The following is an 18,950-nucleotide window of genomic DNA, read 5'->3' as shown; positions in this document are numbered from 1 at the left end:
CAGTCACATGGGTTATAGATCTTTGAATAAAATTTTGGAGGCTCTCTTTGAAATAATAAACTGTTGCTGTTCTAACAAAATCCCTCTAAGCTTTGCTCTTTATGTGCAGCTTGATATGATCAAACATTCCAGTCTGAACTTTGATGCCTTGGGAGCCACTTCTACTCTGTCAAAGTTTCTTGCTTCTATTCATTGTTTGGCAAACTGAACTTATTTTCTGGTCAATTAAGTTCAGATCTTACTGTCAGACTTCACTGCAAATTGTCTGAGGCCTATTGGCTGCAATGTATATCACTGTGAAATACATATATTTGAAGTTGCTTTCTACAGGACTTGGTCACCTTTTTCATTGAGCTCACAGATAAGAAGTTTGTTGTGTTGAGGTGTTTCTTTTATTAGTTAGATTAGTTTTTAATGTGCACATCAACTGTAAAATTAAAAATTAAACAAGAATTGAATGATCAGAGAAGTAATATTTTTTTTTCTGACCCTGTGTAGAGTCCTATAGATTTTGTTCGACTTCAGAACAGTCTCAAGATTTATTTACCTTTATTTTTAACCAGTGAATTTGCATTGCTTACCTTTGTTATTAGGCTGTGGTTATGTTGAATCATTACTATGCCTGATTCTAGGAAAAAGGAATCAGCAGTACTGACATACGTAAGAAGAGAGGACTGGTTAGAATTAAATTTTAATGTAATAAAGAAGCAGGGAAAACTTTATCCAAACTAATTTACCAACTTGTGCAATAGCTGCGTAACTATTGAGGTGAACTCATACTGAACTTGGTCTGAGAATCTCTCCCAGAGGTTTTTAAATCTCTCCCTCAAGTTTTTAAACTGTTTCCTTAACTGCGTGTGCCTACACCCATGGAGAGAAAATCCCAATTGTTGAGTAACCAAAATACTGCTTTGTCAACTGTGGGTTGTTACAGAAAAGCTGTATCTATAATGATGCTTATTCACGGAAGAAAGCAAGGCTACTTTCTGTGAAGATCCTGTAAAAGTGAAGTTGCTCCCCCTGCCTCACCACTGTATACAACTCTGACCAAAGATAAAGTTCACATGGAAGTATGTGTGGGTGCTTGGAAGAAAGGGAACTATTCCATTACTGTTGGCATGTTCAATGAAATTGTTCTTTTAAGCAAAAATATTTCTATAGAAGTGTATAAATCTTTTACGATTTAAAATTCCTACTTCTGTAATAATCTGTTTCTGAAAAACAAGCTTAGAGTTCCTTCCCCTTCAATTTGCAGACCTAGTGTCTCATCATTTACTTGTACTGTACTAGTGGGATAATCTGCAGAGTCCAAGCATTAGAGGATTGTACTGTCTACTTAACTGTCTGATACTTGTGGTTAACCAACAGGTTTGCCTAGGTGTTGGGTTTTTTATTGTTATTATTTTTATTTTTTTATTTTATTTTATTTTTTGTTAGAGGGATTAAGGGGGTGATATCATGTACTTCATACATAAGGTTTGTTTTGCTGTGGTAATACAAGGCTTTGAAGAACTGAATGTTTGATATACTTTCTGACAGATGTGCACTTGAGTAATACAAAAGGTGAAGGTATGTTGCATTTTTGTGATGGAAATGTCAGTGCTGGTGTGGTGAAGGAGCAAGAGTCAACTCCCTTTTTACTTTAGTTAGAATAACATTTTCAGTGTGATTATGCCTTCTGGCATCCATCTTCAGTGAGCTGGTAGAGAGGAGATGATGAGACGTGGTATCACATCTACAGAAGTGAATTTTTCTCCTTTAGATTTGTGCAAATTTGTGCATTTAACCTCTGTACTAACACCTTATTGTTCTGTTCCACATGTCTGATCTGAAGATTATAAAATGAAGCTGGTCTTCATACATGCTTAAGCAGTAGTTAGGGTTTACCTAGGGAATGCGTCATCATCTCAAGTTCAGCTTTTACAATATTCTGCTCAAGTGTGACACTTAAATAGACATTTCATCCCTGCCTCACTAGCCTGTAGAGGTTCCTTCTAAAAGGAATTTGCAGGGTACACATTAACGCTAGTCTCTTCTTGTCTGTTGCTTGTCTTCTCCTACCCTGATCTTTTGACAAATATATGAATAAACGTCTCTAAACCACAGAGAGGCATTTTCTTATCTTTCCAAATGCTGGCTATCAACACTTAATATATTTGTGTTAATCCATTCCTAAAATATCATTCATCTTTTACAGTGGAGGAATACTTTATATTTGAACTAATAGCATATCAGGCATGTTTCACCAAGTTTTTGAAGCATTTGTTATTGAGATTAACAACTAGTGCAGTATTCATCAATATTTGTTTTGTTTTCTGTATGCAATATTTTTACGGTAACTGAAGAAAACAGGTATTAAAGAGTAAGGAAAGGAATCACAGCTTGAATTAGTCGCTTTATTAGGCCTCATTTCAATGGTACTTGTCATTAACAATGAGAATGCCTCAGAACTACTCAAGAATAAGCTCACTTGTGTTTTTATGAAATTATCACAGTATCATGCGCTGCATGTTCCTACTGAAGTATGTGTTTAATATTTTATGTGGCTATGGGCAGGAGATCCTGCAAATTCAAAATCTCCAAAATATCTATCCAAATATTATTCTTGATATTATCTCAGGACTCAGTATTGGGGCAAGTTTATTTTGTTTGTTTGTTTGTTTGTTTTTTATCAATGGTCTCGATTCAGGCAGTGTGTGCAGCTTCATTAAGTTTGCAGAAGACACCAAGTTCAACAGGAGTGTTGATCTGCCTGAGGGTCAGAAGCTCTGCATCAAGATCTAGAAAGGTTAGGGTGATGCGCTGAGTCCAATTACGTGACATCAAACTAGGCTGAGTGCTTGTTGCACTTAGGTCGCAACAACCCCATGAAGTGGGTATAGGCTTGGAGAATTCCAGCTGGAAAGTTGACAGCAGAAAATAACCTAGGAGTGCTGGTCACTGTTAATGTGAGTCAGCATTGTGTCCAGGTGGCCAAGAAGTTTAAGCCATCTCAGCCTGCTTAAAAAATATAGCCAGCTGGATGAGGGAAGTGATCTTCCCATTGTACATAGCTCTGGTTAGACTAGCCTGCATCTTGATTATTGTGTTCAGTTTGAGGCCCCTCAGTACAAGAAGGATAGTGAATTGCTTGGGCGTGTGCAGGGAAGAGCAAGAAAGCTGGTTAAGGAACTAGAAAATAAAATGCACGGGGAGCAGTGAGAGAGCTTAGGTTGTTTAGTCCAGAGAAGAGGAGGCTGGGGGGGAGACTTTATGGCTCACTTCTCTACCATGAAAGGAAGTTGCAGTGAGAAGTGTTGGTCTCTTCACAGATGACAAGTGATAGGGCATGAGGAAATGGCCTCAAGATGTACTAGAAGAGGTTTAGATTAGATGTCTGGAAGGATGTCTTTATGGAAAGGGTGGTCATGCATTGGAACAAACTGTTGACCTAAGTAGTAGGGTCATCATTTCTGGAGGTATTAAAGAGATGTGTGAATTTGACTGTGAGGGGCATGTTTTAGTGATGGGAATCAGTAGGGCCACGTTAGTGGTTGGACTTGATGACTGAAGGTATTTTCCAAACTAGATTATTCTGTGTTTCTTTGTTTTAATCAATCCTTTCACTTAACAAAAAGTGTATATTTTTCTGCTGAAGCTGAAACATTTTGTGTCTTTTTTAAAAATTGACTTGAATTTTATTAGACATATGTAACCACTTGGTTGTATATATTGAATTGTTTGTCTGCTCTGTTTAGCCATGGGGTTCAATCTTAAGGAATTGGAACTTCTTAGCTGTGACACATCCTGGATATATGGCCTTCCTGACGTATGATGAAGTAAAAGCAAGATTGCAGAAGTACAGCACAAAGCCTGGGAGGTGAGAAGTTTGGCTGATTGCAGCTTTCCAAAGAAACATACTATCTCTGAAGCTACATAGTTGCACTAAATATGTATTTCTAAACTGTGTAATACTTAAACTGCAGTAGTGTAGGAGTTTTTACCTTTTTTTTTCTCATTAACAGTGAATTGGGTTAGTAGTAACATTTTTTTTTTTCTTACATACTTGGGATTTTATTTATATCAAAATGTATTCTTACAAAATAATTTAATGCTAAATTCTGGAACTCCAGATTAAAAAACTGCTGATTTTTTTTTTTTTAGACGTTAAGACTTAGTAACCATAATCTATTTTTTATACTGTAATTCTTCCATTGCTATGAAGCAAGTAGCATTTTAGTGGCTCATGATAGTCTAAACAAGTACAAGACATTACTTTTCCTTTCTTTTGACTTAGGTGAAATAAGCAATGTATTATTGGAAAGCATTTTTGAAAATACAATCTACTTTAAAAATGGGTCAGATTTTTGCTAACAGTGAAATTCATCTTGGTCTAGTTTTACCTTTAAGTTCTCAAGCTTTGCTGCCTAATATCTAGCTTTCTAAATTTGCTGCAGCTTCAGATGTGTACATATCTAAAATCTCATTATTTTCAAACTTGTTAGAGAAATATAGCGATAATGTGAGACAGTTATATGTACATTCTATACTTGGTTTCTTCTGTTTTTGGTTTTTTTTTTGTTTGTTTGTTTGTTTTTTAGCAAACAGACTATTGTGTTAACTATCTGATCGAGTGCAGATGCAAGAATCTTGTGTTTCCAGTAAGATAACAATTTTATCTTGACACTTGTGAGCTATATTATGGGCTTCAGATAACTAGGTTGATTTTTAGAGTGATTTCTATACATTTTCTCTGATTAACTCTGGTTATAAAAGAGAAGTAACGGAGAAATAATCCAAAGTTGCCATAGTGTTTCTTGTAAGTATAGAATTAGTTTTAAGGTAACTTTGTTTGAATACTGTAAGATGACTTCCTGAGTTCTTTAGGTTAAATATTGAATTTTAAATGAGCAGGAGATAAAGTAGAGATACAAAGTGAAATTACATTTATAATAAGTTTAAAACATTTTGGAAATGTGTGCCTCCAGTGGCTCAGTGGTATAAAGTGCTGCTTGCAACACCGGAGGCCCAGGGTTCGAATCCCCCCTGTGTCGCAAGTGGTAGATGTGCTGCTCTGCTACACAGAGAGGCTCGAATCCTGGGAGTTGGACTCGATGATCTCTAAGGTCCCTTCCAACTCGCACGATACTGTGATACTGTGAAATTACAAGTTCTGTTCAAACGAGTAGAATCTGGTTACTGCTAGGTAATGTTGACTTTGTTAAAGTTTTTAAGAACCGTGTTTAACTTCAGAGGGGCTAAGATTTCTCATTTAAAATTATTTGAATATGCATAAAACATTGAGCTATAATTAAGAAAAGCTGTTTTCCAATTCGAAATTGAGTTTGTGGTATTTCTTTATGGGATGCTTTTCTATATGCAGTTTTTGCATCTGACAAAGGTGTCTGACACAGAAGATTGCAGAGACCAGGCTTCCTAGTGAGAAATAAATAATGCCCTATGCTCTTGACAGTAATCTTTTTTTCCTGCTGTATTCCCTGTCTGCATTACATAAACACCTAGATATCAACTCTACAATAGAGAAGAATTTAAACTTAAGTCTGCTTGGGTTGATATTGTCTTGTATTTTTTTGATGTGAAGTGATCCTCTTCCATCCTGTTCACCAACTCAGGTACACCCAAAATTAAGACTGATAGTAGAACAGTTTTTATTATTCATCATTTGCATTTCTGTTGCATCAAAAGGTGTTTTCTGTTTCTGAACAACCTTTCCACTGATTCGTATTCATGGCCTGTGTATGCTCAAATGGCTTGTGTGGAGAGTCAATAGTATGCTGTCCTAGAAAAGATTTACAGTCTAAATGTGTGCAGTGTAGGACTACTCACAGTAAATGTGCATCTTTCACAAAAATAGAGTTAATGAAAATTTGGGTTGAGGGGGATATTATCCTATTTTTGTTTATAGGGAACTAATGGAATAAAAGATGCTGGTTTATTTAAGGTTATGTGCTGAGTTTGCCCAAGTCTAGCTAATGCTGACTTTTTATTCATCTTGTTTTTATCAAGCTACATTTTCAGGCTGAGTTGCACTCGCCTGGGGCAGTGGGCCATTGGGTATGTGACTGGCGATGGGAACATACTGCAGACCATACCTCACAATAAGCCTCTGTTTCAAGCTTTGATTGATGGCAGTCGGGAAGGATTGTAAGTACAAATTCCTGTAGTTACCATAGGTATCATTCCCTGGTTTTCTCCATCTGTTGCTTCAGATGGGTAAATATTAAAGATCTTTGAAACAGGAAATCTAGATATGACATTTTCCGTTCCTTTGGAGATTAAAGACCGTCCTTTTTATTCTTATTTCCAGGTAATTCCATTAACCAAAGTTAACGAAAGAGTTATCTCATAGTGGATAAATTCTAGGAGAAAATAAAATTGGGCAGCTGTCACTTGGATTGTTTCCCAGTAAGAGTCACAAATGCACTTAAGCTTATTGAGCAAATTACTACTGCCAGTTACTCATGTGTCTAGCTCCAGACAATGATCTGAAAGCTGTGTAATTGCTTTTTTATATATTGTACAGCCAGAACATATTCTAGGTTTGAAGGGTTTACTGAAAAGATTTCTAATTATAAAATAATCTAAGTTTATGAGGAGAAGTAATGCTTTTTTACTACATTAGTTATTGTAACAGACAAATAATTTGTGTCAAAATCTTTTTTTTTTTGTCGCATTTCGATATATCCTCATGATCATAATGAATTAAAACAAAACAAAACAAAAAAACAGAGAAATTGATCAGTCCTCAAAAATGATTGACAGATTTTTTGCAAAATTCCAGTTTTTCTCAGTTGACTTTAATAATTCTATTTGAGGCATGATTTCATATTTTGAAAGACATCAAGTTACTTTAGCTATTGCCTTTGTAAAATAAAACATACTTACTACAGTAGTGTTACTACTACACAATTTTTCATGACCAAAACTGGGCAAACAAAAAATGAAGCAGAGAATATTAATTGTGGACAAAGTTTTTGTACCATATTTAAGTATAACATTTTTATGGTTGGCACTTAACAACCTGACTTTCAGGAAACTGTTTCCAGGTTAGAGGTAACATAAATCTCAATATAGAACAACTCTGTAATATCATTAACTAATGGGTTTCCTGCAAGATTGAGAAGCTCCCATCTGCTCTTGCCTGAACTCCAGATTCTCAGCGTAGATTCTTGTCAAAATATACAGATATTTACAAATGTACGTTGCTATCTGTTCTGTTGCACTTGTTGAAGTAGTCTACGGGGTCACTGAGTGCCATGCTCATGTTCTGAGATCACAATGAACATATCCGATTATAAATGCACTGTAAAATGAAGATTGAAAAGAGTATTCCATCTAGATACTGCAAAAAGATGATCTGCTATAGCTCAGATGCATTCTGTTGTTGATTATAATTGTGATGTTAACATCTTTCCAGTGCTTTTGTAAGTGAACTTTAGCATGTATCAAAATTAACTTATAGCAGTTAGTGGCAAGCAAAAGTTGAAAAAGATAACTAATCTTGAAAAAGATTACACATTTTAGTTAATGACTGCTGTAACCTATACTGCCTCGCTGAAATTCCTTAGGCATTATTTATGTAACAAAGATAAAGAAATGTGCATATTTATAACAATTTCTTTGTGATGCAGCTATCTCTTCCCAGATGGACGAAGTTACAATCCTGACCTGACAGGATTATGTGAACCTACACCACATGATCACATAAAGGTCACACAAGTATGTTGCACAGTTTATCAGTTATTTTTTAATCTTCACTTCCCTTAGGATCTCATCTCGTTGGGATAATAAGCTTTTATTAAAATGTGAGAAATGAATTCATGAGAGTGAAAATGTATTGTTGATAGAAGGGCTTAGATGAGAAAGAACTTAATAACCATTTAAACTCTAGAGCCATTGATGACGCAGACAGTATGCCTTGGAAAAAATTTGTTTATTCTAAGGCTCATCTATGTGAAAAATGCGTTAATGGTTGTTAAAGATTTTTCTGGTATTTGTGCCATATGTTTATGTAGCTGAGAGCTTACTTGCTAATAGCATGTAGGTATAAAGGAAAAAACTCAAGATCAGTTGATAATTTTTAAGTCTGAATAAGATGCTACAGCTTGTTGACAGATCCAGGAGGAAAATTTTAGTTTATTTGTTAAAAAAAAAAAAAAAAGGCAAATAACACAAAAACAATTCCCTCGTCTCTTGTTTCTTCTGTTTATTGTGCAACTTAAAAGAGATCCATGAAAAGCAACGGAAATATTAAAGTGCATAAAGGAACTTGCTTTCCAGAGACCAGACTATCTAGATGTACTTTTAGTCTCGTTAAGTGATTATGTGATATTATACTGTGCAGATGTTTGATGTTCAAGGAATAGGAAATAGCCTCCACAAGGCAAAGGCATGATTCATAATGGTGCTGAAATTAACACTAGAATGTTTAGGTATGCAGTGCGGAGTATTTCTCCTTACAAAAAAAAGTAGAGAATACTTGAGGGTTTCTTCACGGAAAGACATCAGACTAGATACAACTCTGGTCTTCCATTTTGTCAGAGCAGAAGAGTGATCTGCTGTAATTTGGTGTATTTGGAAATATTTTAGAAATATTTGTTTCGTTCTGGTATCACAAGGAATACCATTACAAAAAAACCTTTCCAAAATATCTGTTTTGTGAGAATTCCTACAGAAAATTACCTGAAAAAGATGTAAGCCCATCCACCATTCTGCCTTCCCTCTATTCCCTCCAAACCTAGAATAGTGATGAAAGAGATATATATGTTGCATAAAAAGATTTTCCTTACAAAAATATTATCCTACTTGCTCTCAAATAAAGGAAAGGCATCTTAGGCATTCTCGGTGATTGCCCTGTTTTCTGCAAGCTAGTCATCCTGTATTTTGAGTAAGCAGAATGAATCTAGCTGATTCTGAACTTGTAGCTAGGAGAAATCTATTAGTTAATGCTCATAGTAATTCAAAAAGTCTGAACTACATGAATGCTGCCTTAAACAATATCTAGCTGCAGTAGTTTAAAACTGTTATTAGGAGCTGATTGAACTATTAAAAGATCATATAAAACTGGCTCCAGGTCTAGATTGCTGCAGGTGGATTCTTTGCAAGAGCTACACTGTAAGCATCTTTAGTACGCTCTGACTGCAGCTACAGATACAAGCTGCCTCTATTCACTTTTGCCTGACCAGTCTCGTAAGGATACAAGGTACTCAATGATCTGTTCATTACTGTTGCTGTGTCACCTTCCAGGGATGCTTTTACCCATACTACCTTCTGCCATCTAAGCTGTAGGTAGAAATGCCTCATTCGTCAATTTGTAGCCCACTAGCTTTTGTTAATTCTAAACTCGTACCTTGAAAAAGCAATTTCTAGTTTGCTCCCTTTCTGCATGTAGTTTCTCCCTTGACACATGTTCCTCATCTTCCTTTTAACTGCAACCAAGGAAAAGCAGGATGTATGCTTTGCATCAATATAGTACTTAAAAGCGATAAGTTTGACAAAAATAAATAAATAAAAATAGGCACAGATTTGTTAACTTGAGGAAGCAATAAAGTAAGCAGTATTAGTAGACTACCTGAGTATTAATAGAGTGGGCTGGAAAGTAGGATTCAGAGAAATGTTTGCTGTTAGTAGTGCTGAAATATCTTCTTTATAAACAAGTTACAGTAAAGAAATAACTTGACTTTCTTTTGTTACAGGAGCAGTATGAATTGTACTGTGAAATGGGTTCCACTTTTCAGCTGTGTAAAATCTGTGCAGAGAATGACAAGGATGTAAAGATTGAGCCTTGTGGACACCTCATGTGCACCTCTTGTCTTACAGCATGGCAGGTACACTCATAGTTCAGTTAGAAGTAGATGGATTTCTCTGTTACATCTCTGTTTATGGTGGGGGTACTGTTTCTACTTTTCTAGGTACTCAGCAAGAGGGTTCAATTTCTTACCTGTTTAAAATGATACACTTATGTAATTTACTGGACTAAAATCTATTAAAAACAAGGTTTTAGGGGTCATGAAAATCTAGGCTTGTAGACTTGCCGAGGCCATTTTCTAACTTGCTAATGTGGAAATAATTTTCTAACTATCTATAGACAGTGACAGATGGACTTCTGGTGCCAGTTTTGCCACCAAGGTCACTTCATGATGTGTTCAAGAGGAGTAAGACGACAGGAAGCAACCAGGAGTGAATAATTGACCAGACAGGGTTTTATAATGACACAGGGTATCTTCTGTCAGAAAATGAATTAGTAGTAAGTGTCACATAATGCCCTATGAAAAATAAGCTTTAGGGTTCCTGTGTTTTGCGTTGATAACAAATAAATCACAAAACCCACCTAGATCTTAGCTGATTGTTGGGGTAAGAAACTAAACAGAGAGAAAAACTATGATCTTAATGTCATTAACAGGATGTTTCTGAAAACACGTAGGCTTTCTTGTGACACGGATTGGGAAGTTTTCTGTCTTGTACATGAACAAAACAGGCATTGGCAAGCCAACTCAATGAATCCGAATGGTCTTTTTATTTCATTAACAATAGTTAGCTGTCTGAAAAAGATTCTGATTTTCAACTTTCTGTTTTTTCTCTTTCTGAAATTAGAATTTGCTCCAAACATGAGCCTTTCAAGTTCCCCAAGATGAGCAATTCTCATAAAATTCTCCTTTAGACATACTCGGGAATATTTGCTACATTACTAAGTAGCTGCAGAGATGGAATTATTTCTCATTTTAGGAGCCTTTTTTTCTGCTCTTACGCATTTCATTTTTAATGATAAACAGACATCTGATTATGTTAATCTTTGAATTACAAAATACTGAAATTGTGACATCGATAGCTATTTGGTTATAGTTTTTGTTGTTGTTATTTTATTTTGGCTTAACTCCTCAGAAAAGAACTGAAAGTCCTTGCACTTTTGATTGCTGGGTCTCTGATATTACAGTAGCATTATGGTAATATTCATTTACGGTGTTGAGCCAGGGATGTGCTCCAATTTTGGACACTTAAGAAGCTAACATACTCAGTACTTTGCTTAATGGCTAGGAATTCAGGAAAAGCATGAGAAAACATTTTAGGCCTAGAGAATTGACCTTTTCAAAAGCATCAAACTTCATCAAAATATTTCAGTCAGTGAGAATTGGCCAGGTACATTTTAAATTATATTACAAATTTAACTTTTGTATAATTAGTGAGACAATGAAGAAATATTGCACTGTAGCAGCACCAGCTGTTGCAGGCTTCTGGGATACCATTTAATTGTCAGCATAATGCCTCATTAGATATGCCTCAGCAGTCCAATACAGATGTTTTTACTAAGCAGAAAAAATGTGTTATTAAATAAATTGAGGAAGTAATATCAGATCTGCGTAGAATACCAAGGATGATAAAGAGTTGTTCACCTTAAGGGAGTTCAGTTTCTCAATTATGTCTTGGTTTAACAATCTTACTTTTGTATTATGTAACAAGATGAAAATTTATTCCTAAGGAATCTGTTCCCTAAAAATTCCTTTAGACTTAATTCTAAAAGCATATGGACATACGTACTGTATTGGAAAGTTTGCAGTAGCTACTTTCTCAGTGTTCTAGAAGTGTGGACTAAAGTATGTATTCATATAGAATTCAGCTCTCAGTTTTAATTCTGTTATTCATACTCTTGAATATGAGTCTGCTGTTGTTTCTTGTTACTCAGTATGTTTCGGTGAATGTGTTACTTTTGAAAAGAGAGGAAATTACTAGTACAGAGCTATTTGAAAACACAGATATAAGAGCCTTGCAGTTGGAAAGCTTTGTACCTTGTCTATACAGACATTTTGTTTGTTCAGTATTGGGGTGTTTTGGTTTTTTATTTGAGGTTTGTTTGTTTTTTAAGAATATCAGCTATTAAAATGTTCTATGAATATGGGAGAATTTCTGCTCACTTGACAGTGATGACTTCAGTAGATCCATAAAACTTGGAGGTGTTCTTGAGGTAATCAGAAGTGATGTTGACTGCTTCTTTGTAATTAGGACGCAGCACTGCTAGAAGTAGGGATCTCTGCATACAAAATGAAAATCCATTACTAACCCTGTAAATATACAGGATTGTTGCCATGAGATAGTCATTCCTAGTTATCTGCCTCCAGTTCTTCCACAGACTATAAGAACACCCATTGGTTCAGTAAGAATTGTCAAGTGTTCTTGTCAAGTGCCAAGAAGAAAATAATGCTAGGAAAAATAAAAACAAAAAAGAAAGAAATCTGTCCATAAATTTGAGAAATCAAAAAGCTGTGCTTGTTTGATGACATTTCAGGACAGTTAACTTTAGACATTTGGTAGGTTGTTTAGAATTTATTTTTTTAATTTTCATTATAGAGTCATAGAATGCTTTGGTTTAAAAGGGGACCCTGAAGATCATCTTCTTCCAATCCCCATTACCATCTTGATTTCCTGGTAGCATAGAATCATTGAATTGTCTAGGTTGGAACAAACCAGGATTGTGAAACATAGCAATCAGCCTGACCTACCAGTTCCTATCACTAAACCATGACCCATAGTGCCACATCCATACTTCTCTTAAAAAACATGTGAAGATGACTTTTTCCTTTATATAATTTGATGAAAATGCTATTGAGTTCTGTTTTGCTATTTAAACATGTCAAAAAGGTTTTTAGCCTTACAATTCTGAATGCGTATTGCTGAATGCTTGAGATGTTGCAGCCGTGATGTACTGCATGTGGGTTCTTCAGAGTAAGAGCTGCATACCCTGAAGCTCATCTGTGTTTTCAAAATAAAAATTAAAACCAAATATTTGGTATTTAATATAGAAGAGATAAAATAAAGTGCATTTTCTCCATTTACACACCTTACCTTTATTCTTCTGAAGAAGTATGAAAATTGTAATTCAAAAAGGCAAGCTTATTTTTGATGCTCTGTAGAGATAACAGTTCCTTTTTGGTTTGTTATTTTTAAACAGAATTTAATCTTTGGAAGACAGAGAGCTTTAAAAGCACAATCATTTTGCTATAAACTGTAGTGAAATGTATGTGAAACTTTTTTATTTACTCCAATGTTTCTTTAAGAACTCTTAAAGACCCTTAAAAAGGTCATTTTTGTTTAGAAAGATAATGACCTTATATTTTGTGTTCTTCTTAAAGTGCTTCTTTCTTGCTTTTAATAATTTGTGTACCTTTTTTTTGTTTTACTATAGGAATCTGATGGCCAAGGCTGTCCTTTCTGTCGCTGCGAAATCAAAGGAACTGAACCGATTATTGTGGATCCATTTGATCCAAGAGATGAAAACTCCAGATGTTGCAGTATTATTGATAGCTTTAGTATGCCCATGTTGGACTTGGATGATGATGATGATAGGGAGGAGTCTTTGATGATGAACCGATTGGCTTCAGTCCGAAAGGTATAGTTTCAAATGTTTTACAACAAATAAAGCTGTATATTTGTAAATAATGCTGCCTGTATGTAAACAATGAGGGGCTGCATTTCATACTGAAGGTTTCAGTAACTCACTGAAAAATTATCAGGGTGAAAAAGCAAAATGCTTTGATATTGCAGCAAGAATATTAAAAGTGAATGGGAGAAAATATATATACCTAGACTCTCATGTGATGTGAATGCAGTTAACTCTGTTCATAATGGAGGAAGAAACAAATGTGTTAGGATTATAAATGAGTTTCTCCATTCATAATAAATATTATTGCATTGCAAAGATGTCTTGGAACCCAAATCATATTGCACACAAGTGCCTTTTTGTTACACCTCATGTAAGTTGTCTATATTTTTTTTCTGTAATATAAAGTGGATTTTATTAGATAATTTTAGAGGGATAAAGATATCTGAAATTATTCATAGTAGCATGGTGTTTCTGGGTGTATTTGTTCTCAAAATGCTGTGTTCATTTCTGGGATCTTTATATTGACTATTGGTGATTTCATCACCAATAAGAGCTGTCATTAACAAAATTTTATATTGGTTGTTTGCAGAGTTCCTATTATATTTTAGTTTTGAATAATACTCTCATTGGCCATATAACACTGAATTTTTACAGTGCATTTTCTGTATTTTGGCTTTTACTAAGGTCATCTAGGTTGAGTAGTTGACTTGAGATTAATTCTGTAACACCTTACTCTTCCATTCCTTATTATTGTATTTGTTATCAAAAATCTGAGTGCATCTGTTACTTAGTATATATACTTCCAATAATCTTTCCTAACCTCTCAAGTCATATGAAACATTCATGTATATAATACAACATAGCCTACTCTCAGGTTATCCTTCCTGCCAATACTTAAGTTGCAGTCTGCACCCAGACCTTTGTGAGGTAGCCTTGAATTGATGGACTTTTGTAACACTATCTCTTCTATGATAAGGCAAAAATGCATTAAGGTTTTTTAAAAAGAAGGAGTTATAAGTTTAATATGCAAAGTCTTGTTTTCAGTATCTACCAACTGCTTGAATTCTTAGATGTTTTCTGTTTTTTATGTCATTAATTTCGTTGTTCAATAAAAGAAACCTACTATTTATTACTGAAGTTTCAGAAACAACATTTTTCACTCTTTTTATAGCCAGTTTAGATTGTTATGTTGAAATACCATGTCTCCTGGTGATTTTCAGCTGCTGTTGCCTTCTAAAAACTGTTTCCAGTGCTTGTAGAGTTTTGTTTTTAACTATATCACCCTATGTAGAATATATTGTTATTTATACACATTTTTTGGTTAATAATGCCTTCTGCAGCCTTGTTTAAATCTTAAGCATTATTCATTCTTCATGTTAAATAATACTTCCTCAGTGCCTAGTAGTAGAAACTCTGCAATATTTTGTAGAATTTTATTCTCTTTTAATTTTTCTTTTCTTTCTCATTAATGCTGTTAATATAAATGTGGCGCTGCATATTGGCTGTGCTACGGAGTCGTTTGGGTTGTAGAAACAATGGAGATGAAAGGAGAGGGACAATCATTTGCAGGCATCTTGATGATGTAGTTACTTTGTAATCCTGATGAACATATTGGTCAGTTCATATTTTATTGTAAGGGTTGTAATAAAGATGCCAGCCTTTGAAAATCAAGTGGGTTGTGTCTCAAATCACCTGGCTTAACCGTGTGATGGTATTGCTGAGGAAAATCATCTTGTTGTTGCATCTGACTGGTAACGAGTTGGAAACTTAAACCTGATAATCAATGAAAATAAAATAACATAAGCTTTCTGAAAATGCAGGGCTTCAGGAGGTGTTGCTGGAGTTTCCAAATCAGTCCTTATTGTCTTGAATGCCTCATGGGAGTGGCATTGTTGTTGCCTTTGAGACTTGTACTGAAAACTTTTTGGAATAGTCATGAATATGTAAAGAAGATTAAAACTTTTTATCATCTCCTGCACCTCTGTGAATTATGAATATAAGTTGAATACCATAAAAATACCAATTTTGCAGTTTATCTTTCTATCTCTGAAATATACTCATAAACAGTAAGTGGTAACTGCATTAAATCCCTGAGAGGCCTCCTCAGACTTGAAAGTGCTTTAAGGAAAAGAATAATCCATTATTTAATAAAGTGAGTGAATATATCCACTTTAAAACAAATGAATAATTGCTGTAGGTGTTGTGTATGAGGCAGCAGCAGCAGATCAACAGTATCAAAGGTTTCAGAGAAATGCACTGCAATTAGTCTGCTTATTGGCCTCATTGAGCAGCTTTTTATTTTTTGTTTTAATTTCAAAATTATCTTAAGATAATTCTTTATGATCCAAATATAAAGAGTGGTGCTGATTTTCTCATCGCTGAGAAATTTCTATCACTGTCAGAAAAAAAACTTAAATTCACAACTAGTGGGGAAAGACTGATGCTGCTATTTCCCAGTAATAGATACATCTGATTAGATAATGCAACTGTGTTCCACACTGCAGTCCAGTTGCAAAAATAAGTCACAGCTGCTTGTCCCTGGGCAGCAGTTGTGCCAACTAGATGAAATCCAAGACCTCAGAAAGGAGTCTGTGTTCTTTTGCTTAATTACATCTTTATTGCACAGGTCTGTGTTGCAGCAGATCCCCTTTGTATGCTGAAGGTCTGCCTTCTGTCATGACCAGTTCATTTGTATTAGTTTATGTCTTAATTGCTTGTTTTTCCTTTTTCCCATTGTGCTCTCTAAACACTAAACAGAAAATACATGAAAATCTCCAATAGATGATAAGCAGGAAAAAAAAAAAAAAAAAAAAAAAGAGAGAATTTAGTTCATAGGGAGTTTTTCAGTTTTTTTTTTTTTTTTAAGAGGCTGCATTCTGTGCCAAAAATAGTAGTTAGGTACATCTATTGATACCCTGACATCCACAGGAAATGCAGCCGTCTTGTTTGAAAAATCAAGCAATCGTGCTACTAGACAGCTTGGATATATGAAGAAATGTACTTTTAAAAAAAAATGAGAATGTGAAGGGAATCTAACATTGAATGCTGAAGAAAATGTTTGATGCTGTTGACTTATTTTTTTATTTTTGTCTGTTGATTTAAACAAAGAATCATAGTTTCTCTCAGCAATGTACTCTCTCATACTTCAGCACCAAACAGTTAAATGGGTTAAGCTTCCTTATAGGGTGGAGTAGCTTACGTTTTATTAGCAATTTTCTTTTTTCTTCACATATCTCATTATTAGCCTGTTGGCCATCATTGGTTCCATTTTTGAGCTACCATAAATGTAGAGACTTATTACAATGCTTCCATTTATGTTCAATAACAGTATCCATTTGGAGGTGTGAGACTACTTATTTAGATCTATTTCAAACAGTTTGAGGAATAAATTAATCTTCTGTCTGATGCTGAAGCCAAAGGATTGAGTATATTATATTATATGGCTTTTGGCTTATAGGAATGCTTGGTGGAGATTTAACTGAACTTTGAAAACTAATGCTATTCAATGACATAGTGTTTATTAGGATATTTAACTGATGGATGCTTTCTGTTAAGGCAAATGAACTTACATTCATTTTATAGTCAGTTTATAATTCTGGTTGCACAGATGTGCTTGCAGATAAATATCTAGCATACTTATTCATCTAGTTCCCTTTTCACAGTGATCAGAGAGGATAAGCACCTCACCTGTCTTTCCTGTTTATATCCTCATGTCTTTACAGTTGAGGTCAGGGACATTCACCAATTAAAGAAAAAAGTTGAAGTATTGAATTTAGGCCATTTAGTATGAACATTGTATTTCCTCACTGAAAAGAGTAGCTGGGAAGCTTCTGGCAGATATTAAGAGTGTAAATTTTGTATTGCTCAGGCTCTTGAAGTTGAATGTGTAGTTGCAACACTGACCTTACACTTACAGACCAAATGGTAAGATTATAAGTGTCACCAAATTGATTCTGGCAAGGGAATTGAAACTTAGACTTCAACACCTTCCTGCTTATTCCTCTCATGTTTTTCTTGACTTGCTAACCAGTAACATTGTGATGGCTTCTATTTCTGATGAAAATCTGGTAGCAGATCCAAATTGTATAGAATAGTACTGATGTAAAACACAAAGTACTGAATTACTAGATCCTTTCACCTAGATCACACATAAATTTTGAATTGATGAAGTTTTCAGGTTCTTTCAGATAGTCAGTATGTATATAATGTTGTTGACTTCACTTTATTGAAGAACTTCCTAGTCCAAATCCCTGTTGTAACTGTAGAATGTACTATGTTGATGGTAGAAATCTTACAAATGGAGGGGAAAGTTTTGATCAAAGTGATTTAGTGGATGCATTTGCATAAGCAATTTTATGTGCTTTGTGTAAGAATGCAGTCTCTATAAGCAAGATGCATAGTGAGAATACCAGGATACCTCAGTGCATGAGTGACCTGAGTCTTACAACTCCTGTGAATGTCTTGAAGCTACTCTAACTTCTGCCAAAAATAACACAGAATGGCACGAACTACCAGATTTACTTAGTGTACACTGATCAAGTGACTAGTTGCAGAAGTAGGTGGAACGTAGACTGAGGAGTGAAATATTTTATTCTGATTGTAGTATAGAGTATTTTCTTACTTTTAAATAATAAAAGCAATATTTTAGAAGAACGTTCAACTTCCACTGTGCCTATGAATTTGGAAGGACAAATTGAGGGAAAAAAAAATGGTGATTTGTCCCTTGGGGATGATATTTATGAGCAAATCAACGAGGAAATAAATTCTTTGTTTACTGACTTGAAGATTTTGCTCAGTAAGTTTTCAAAAGACACACATTCCATTTTTGTTGTGGAAGTATGATGTAACAGTGGGTTGCTGTTAACAGACAAAATAGGCATCCAGCTTGGAAAGCTGCATAGAGAATTGTGAGATGGAATACTTATTAATGGAAAGTTATCAAGAGTACCACATTCTACTGCAGAATTGCTTTTTACGTTTGTTGTTGTTTCTTTTTGATAGCAGTGATTGCTTTTATTTTAAACAAATTACTGGAATATGTTTTCTTTTATTCTTATCACAAATTAATATGGTTTTGGGATGCATGGACTTTCAGACTTTTTTCCAGTGATCAGGATCTGAGTACCTATGTTATACTTGAATTAAGAGTTCTGAGGTGTTCTTTATGATAAATGACTATCAATAAATACCTGGCATATATAAAATGTTTTTTCTTATGAAATGAAATTATGTACTTGATCATCAGGTAAAATCTAGGTTTGTTTTTTTGTTGTTTTTTTTTTTTTCCTGTCTTGAAGTGCAATGAGAGGCAGAATTCACCGGTGACTTCTCCAGGATCTTCCCCTCTTGCACAAAGAAGAAAACCACTTCCAGACCCCCTGCAAATCCCACATCTTAGTCTTCCACCTGTACCTCCTCGTCTGGATCTTATTCAGAAGGGAGTGGCACGTTCTCCATGCGCCAGCCCAACTGGATCACCAAAGGTAATTCTTACCGACCCTTCTTTCTACATGAAGATTCAGTAGATTTATTTGTGTGAGCTTGCTTGCTTGATTTGGAATATTGACTATTAGGA

General features: G+C 34.9%; 1 protein-coding gene across 3 annotated transcripts in view; it reads left to right on the top strand.

Annotated features, from left to right (window-relative positions):
* Positions 1–18,950, top strand: part of CBLB (Cbl proto-oncogene B) — a 121,213-nt gene that overhangs the window by 74,572 nt on the left and 27,691 nt on the right. For all 3 annotated transcript variants that reach the window (XM_072356560.1, XM_072356552.1, XM_072356568.1), the window contains exons 6-11: positions 3,738–3,859; positions 6,007–6,144; positions 7,632–7,719; positions 9,696–9,827; positions 13,178–13,381; positions 18,673–18,858. In XM_072356560.1, coding sequence (XP_072212661.1) covers positions 3,738–3,859; positions 6,007–6,144; positions 7,632–7,719; positions 9,696–9,827; positions 13,178–13,381; positions 18,673–18,858 — 870 coding nt within the window. The remainder of the gene's footprint in view (positions 1–3,737; positions 3,860–6,006; positions 6,145–7,631; positions 7,720–9,695; positions 9,828–13,177; positions 13,382–18,672; positions 18,859–18,950) is intronic.

Source organism: Excalfactoria chinensis, chromosome 1, assembly GCF_039878825.1.
Source record: "Excalfactoria chinensis isolate bCotChi1 chromosome 1, bCotChi1.hap2, whole genome shotgun sequence".
In the NCBI taxonomy this organism is placed as follows: Eukaryota; Metazoa; Chordata; class Aves; order Galliformes; family Phasianidae; genus Excalfactoria; species Excalfactoria chinensis.
The sequence above is the reverse complement of the archived record's forward strand: the minus strand, read 5'-3'. Positions and strand labels throughout refer to the sequence as shown.